The sequence below is a fragment of the Tachysurus fulvidraco genome, chromosome 24 (genome assembly GCF_022655615.1).
Source record: "Tachysurus fulvidraco isolate hzauxx_2018 chromosome 24, HZAU_PFXX_2.0, whole genome shotgun sequence".
NCBI classification, from domain to species: Eukaryota; Metazoa; Chordata; class Actinopteri; order Siluriformes; family Bagridae; genus Tachysurus; species Tachysurus fulvidraco.
In genome coordinates this window covers 1,868,319-1,873,818 of record NC_062541.1, presented here as the reverse complement: position 1 = coordinate 1,873,818, position 5,500 = coordinate 1,868,319, and the positions used below count along the sequence as shown (strand labels likewise).

General features: G+C 44.6%; 1 protein-coding gene across 2 annotated transcripts in view; it reads right to left on the bottom strand.

The window, feature by feature from the left end:
• Positions 1 to 3,289: 3,289 nt before the first annotated feature.
• The window catches only part of mc5ra (melanocortin 5a receptor), an 18,030-nt gene continuing 15,819 nt past the window's right edge, over positions 3,290 to 5,500 (bottom strand). For both annotated transcript variants that reach the window (XM_027154894.2, XM_047807674.1), the window contains exon 2: positions 3,290 to 4,904. In XM_027154894.2, coding sequence (XP_027010695.2) covers positions 3,824 to 4,822 — 999 coding nt within the window. In that variant the 5' untranslated portion in view covers positions 4,823 to 4,904 and the 3' untranslated portion in view covers positions 3,290 to 3,823. The remainder of the gene's footprint in view (positions 4,905 to 5,500) is intronic.

Here is a 5,500-nt window from a genome sequence, read left to right as displayed (position 1 = left end):
TATCATCATCGAGTAAATGAGTGAGCATCAAGCCAACAAACACAGTAACACACACAACATTTTTCTACTTGCTAATATCTATCAGGCTGTTAGCTAGCTAATAAAAAGGCTACATTAGCATACAGTGCTAGCACAGTGGTGATATATTTAGTCTTGGCATGAGGTTTTATACAGTAATTGCACCGATTAGCTAGATATTACATGGCCTTTACAGGATTGTGTGATTTATATATTTAATTCCTGAAAACAACTTTGTCTAGACGAGGGCTGTGTCTCAATCAGCTCTGGTAGTGAAACAGTACATCGTGCACAAGATGCCGAGCAACTCTCTGGTTCACTACATACCGGGACACTGACGACAATTTACAGTGACATGACAAAACACTCGTGATGTCACACCTCAGCACTGGTTCACTTAAAGCACAGCAGGGGAAATATTTCCTGTCACGTATCTTCTTCAAGCAGGATGCTCGGCTCGCTAGTGGAATCTTTTATCATTAAAACAATTGAAAGATTCAAACAAAGTCGCCAAATAAAGTAAAAAATCTTTAACGTACATCAGTAAGACTTTAAGTGGTGCACTGTGGTGTTTTTACAGAGTGAATGTTTCAGTGTACTGGAAGAATTTTGTGATCGAGATAAAGAAAGAACTAAAATGGCCGACTCCATGTTCAGGACCCCAACTACTGAACACAGGAGCTGATTGAGACGCAGCTTTAAAAAAAAAGACTAGTTTACATCACATTTACTAGTCAGACAAAGATACATTCACAATGTCCAGATTTAGTTTACGATAAAGTCAGAACTCTAACATGCGTGTCGAGTTGTGTACGTCTCCTGGAATAAAAAAGCTTCAGCGTAAACGTTCAGGCTTCGAGCGCGGACAGCTACGAGGATGGATACGGCGTTAATGTGACATCATCAGAAATCAAACAAACCCAAACTTCCTGACAATGTTTTATACTGAAGGAGAAACTGGACAAAAGGGAAACAGATGCTAGCTGTAAGAGAACGGCTAGAGACAAAAAAACAGTTTCTTTATTCGTTCATTCATTCATTCATTTTCTACCGCTTATCCGAACTACCTTGGGTCACAGGGAGCACACACACACACTCTCATTCACACACACTCACACACACACTCACACACACACACTCTCATTCACTCACACACTCACACACTACGGACAATTTTCCAGAGATGCCAATCAACCTACCATGCATGTCTTTGGACCGGGGGAGGAAACCGGAGTACACGGAGGAAACCCACGAGGCACGGGGAGAACATGCAAACTCCGCACACACAAGGCGGAGGCGGGAATCGAACCCCCAACCCTGGAGGTGTGAGACGAACATGCTAACCACTAAGCCACCATGCCCCCCCCCCCGTTTGTTTAGTTATGTTTATTTTTGCAAGTTTGATAAAAACTTTTATATTTAATATTAATCTCTAATATAAAAAAAATGTATTGTATTTATTTCCTCATCCATCTTACAAACCCCACCTCCTTCCCCCGGTCTGTCCCTCAACCAGCACTGGTGTGACCCTGAGTGCTGTCTGAGCAGCCGTCCAGGCTTTAAGATCCTCCTGTTTACACAGTGTCCAGAAACACCAGGGTAAAAATATCCATATACATTAAAGCACCTGATATTAAGTTATTTATTATCTGGATTTAGTAGATTCACATGACACCATGCACACACACACACACACACACACACACACACACACACACACACACACACACACACACACACACACACACACACACACACACACACTTTTGTACGTCGCTCTGGATAAAGGAGTCTGCCTAATGATGTAAATGTAAATGTAAAAAATGAAAAACACACACACACACACACACACACACACACACACACACACACAAATAGACGCAAACACACACTCTCTCTCTCTCCAATCTGTTAGTGTGTGTGTCTCTCTCTCTCTCTCACACACACACTCTCTCTCTTTCTCTCTCTCTCTCACACACACACACACACACACACACACCAGAACCTTCTCCTTCCTCATCTGCTGCTGTATGAAATGCTCCCGCAGACGTAGGTGTAGGAGTCGCAGTTTCAGTTGACTCGAGGCTCTTTGCATGAATATTGTATTTTAAACGTCCTGAACCGTGACTACGAGCCGCTCTCACCTCCTACAGCCGCCGAAGCTCTTCTGATCACAAACGTCCTGGAGAAACCAGGAGTGTTCACAGATCCCTCAGCCTCAGTCCCTCGAGGGCATTTATTCATGTTTAACAAGACAGGACACATTACTAAGCAGCTCCACATGCATCAGGCAGTGAAAAGAACTTTTTTACTGAGAGAAAAATGTATTATGCATTATGACATCACCGATTGCTTCGTTTATTTTTTTCAGGAACAGAGTCCTCACATCCGTCAGGCTCCAGTGACCGATTCAATTAAATCAGCAATCTCGTGTTGACTCACCTTTCAGAGAGGAATACAGAAACACTAAATGGTATTTTTAAGTTAAAAAAACATCCGTCAATGCAATAAAGGTATCAGAGGCCACTTTGTATAAATTAAGCTTTATCTTTATAATCTTAAACTTTATAATCTAGTGAAGTTCCTAATAAAACGTTAATTTATTCTTTTCTCTTAAATGACCCACAGAACACTGAACACTGAACCACATCCTTCAAGCTGTATATTTCCAGTCGCATATAGAATCCTGGTCACTATAGCAACAAAGCAGTGGTCCCCAACCCCCATGCCGCAGACCAGTACCGGTCCGTGGACCAAATGGTACCGAGCCGCCCAAAGAACATTAAATGATTTCCATTTTATTTACTGTGGTGTATTTCTCTCGGGTTTGTGCGACTTTCCATGGACGAGAGGTTAACCGGGAGCTGAGAGACGTCACCTAAAGCCGCACCGATACCGCGCATGCGCAAAATATCGTGATATCGGGCCGGGTTTAGGTGACGTCTGGAGCTGAGCGGCTGCGAGCGGCAGTGGTGTTGTAGTTTGGTGGAGAGAGAAGGTGTGTATCGCTCTTCTCTCTGTTCACCGGTACTTTGTCATGTTTAACAGTGCTTGGTGTACGTGTATATTGTGTTTGCTCAAATTTAACCCACAGATTAGCAAAAATGAGCACGAAACAGACGTCGTTAGAAAGTTAGAAACTCTGCCGGTGTTCTGGATTAAAGTCATGGCGGAATACCCTGAGATTGTCACCACAGCACTTACATCCCTATCGCCATTTCCGACATGCTATCTGTGTGAAGCGGGGATTTCTGCAGTGACGGCAACCAAAACAAAACAACGGAATAAACTGGACATAAGCGACACACTTCGGGTGTCATTGTCTCCTATTACCAATTGTAAAATTATCAAACATTGACCGGTCCGCGGCGAAAAAAAGGTTGGGGACCGCTGCTCTAAAGCACTTTCCCATTACGTACTTGGACCCCATAAAAAAAGCCTTTCATGTTTGCTTAGAAACTAAAATAAAGTGTACATTGGATGACTGTACATAGTGTACTGATAACTTCACTCTTCAGTTAACATTTTATGGTTAGCGAGAACGCTTGTTAGCTACGTCTGTCACATACTGGATTATAAATCAAACCCAGTCCATCGATCTCCACCTGGAATCCACCTTAGATTTGTGACATAAACAAAAGAACTGACCAGACCAACAAACTAACCAGTGTTAATAAAGACAAGTGTTTGATCCACCAGAAGAACATTTGTGGAGTTTTCTGGATTATTTTTTTTCTTCACTTCAGCCTGACGTGATGAGTAAGATGTTTATCTTCTCAGACAGCTAGCTTAAACATGCTACACTTCAGTTGGACCATCTTAAGACGTTCCTCAGACTGTAGCAGCAGATGATCTCCTTGAGCGTCTTGCGCATCTCCTGGCTCCTGAAGGCGTAGATGAGCGGGTCGATGACAGAGTTGCACATGATCAGGATGAGGTACATGTTGAAGTGGGACATGAAGCACATACAGTACAGGTTCCTGGGGCAGGAGATCATAAGGATGAGGTGGAGGAAGAATGGCGCCCAGCACACGATGAAGATCCCCAGCAGGATGGTGAGCGTGACGGCTGCTTTCATGTTAGTCCTCTGGTGGATGGAGTTGTATCCGGGCAGAGCGGCAATGCGCTTGACGTGTGAGCGAGCCAGCATGAACATGTGTGTGTACAGCGAGGCCATGAGCACCAGCATGATGAAGAACATGGACACCAGGCACACGATGACAAGCGTGCTGTCCGAGTAAATAATGAACACGATGCCGCATCCTGTGCAAAAGGACCAAATCCCGGTGATGATGAGCGACGCACGCTTCACCGTCATGATGTTGTGGTAGCGCAGTGCGTAGAACGTGGTTACGTAGCGATCCACAGCAATGGCCAGCAAGCTGCACATGGATGCCACCACGGAGATGCAGATCATGGAGTCAAAGACGTTGTCTATTTGTCTGATGATGTGATCTTCTGCCACCAGCTGTTGGTTGCTGAGCAGGTAGATGACGATGGTCTCCCATGCATTGGACACACTGACCAACATGTCTGCCACTGCCAGACTGCACACAAAGAAGTACATGGGCGAGTGCAGGTTCTTGTTCTTCACTATGGCACAGATGACCAGGATGTTCTCCAACAAGCTGATGATTCCCAGAATGAGGAAGACCTCAGGGGTGACGTTGAGTTGCTCACAGACTTTGGATTTTGTCCGAGAAGGTGGAGATTCGGTGACGTTCATGGTGTAGACATCCTGGGTGGAGTTAACCAGATCGCTCCAACCAGATGGACTGACACTGATGCTCTCGGTGAAGTTCATCTTGGAGATTCAGAGAGCAACTGTAAAGTTTCTGGAGCTTTCTGTGAGTCAGCGGATCGGAGTATCGTGTGGCATCATTGTTCTGTGTGTAAAGAGCAGAGACGGCATAATTACACAAAACATCTCAACAACAAACTGTCTCATATTGAATCTAGCTTAAATCCTCTAGCTTAAATCCTCTAGCTTAAATCCTGGGTTCTGTGGTTTTTAAAGGAAGATCAGTTCTGTACGGAGCTTATTAACGGAGTTCCAGCTGATTTTCCGTCATTTGTTGTGGAACATCAAAGCAGCCTCTCTTTAATCTGTCTATTGTCATAAAACATAAACACGGAGTTCGTAGGGTTACTGAGAAACCGCAAAGAAATCTAAACTCGGAAAACGTTACGTTACAGCTTCAGCTCTGACACCGGAGACTAGAGGTCTGCACGGGTCCACTTAGATCTGAAAACCAGAGGTCCGACCCGAGACCTGAGCCGGTACGGGTCTACAAGTTTCACGTGTGCCTCGGACACGGGTCGGGTATAATAATAGCGGCGTCGGGTAATTTAAAATGAATGTGTTTTTCTCGTGTGTGTGCCTCGACTCGAGTCCTTTTCCAATCTCTCCTCTGTTTGCCAGGACCGCTGGTGACGTGCGGCTGGCGGTAAGCTAATTTACGTTGAAACAGACCTGTCAATC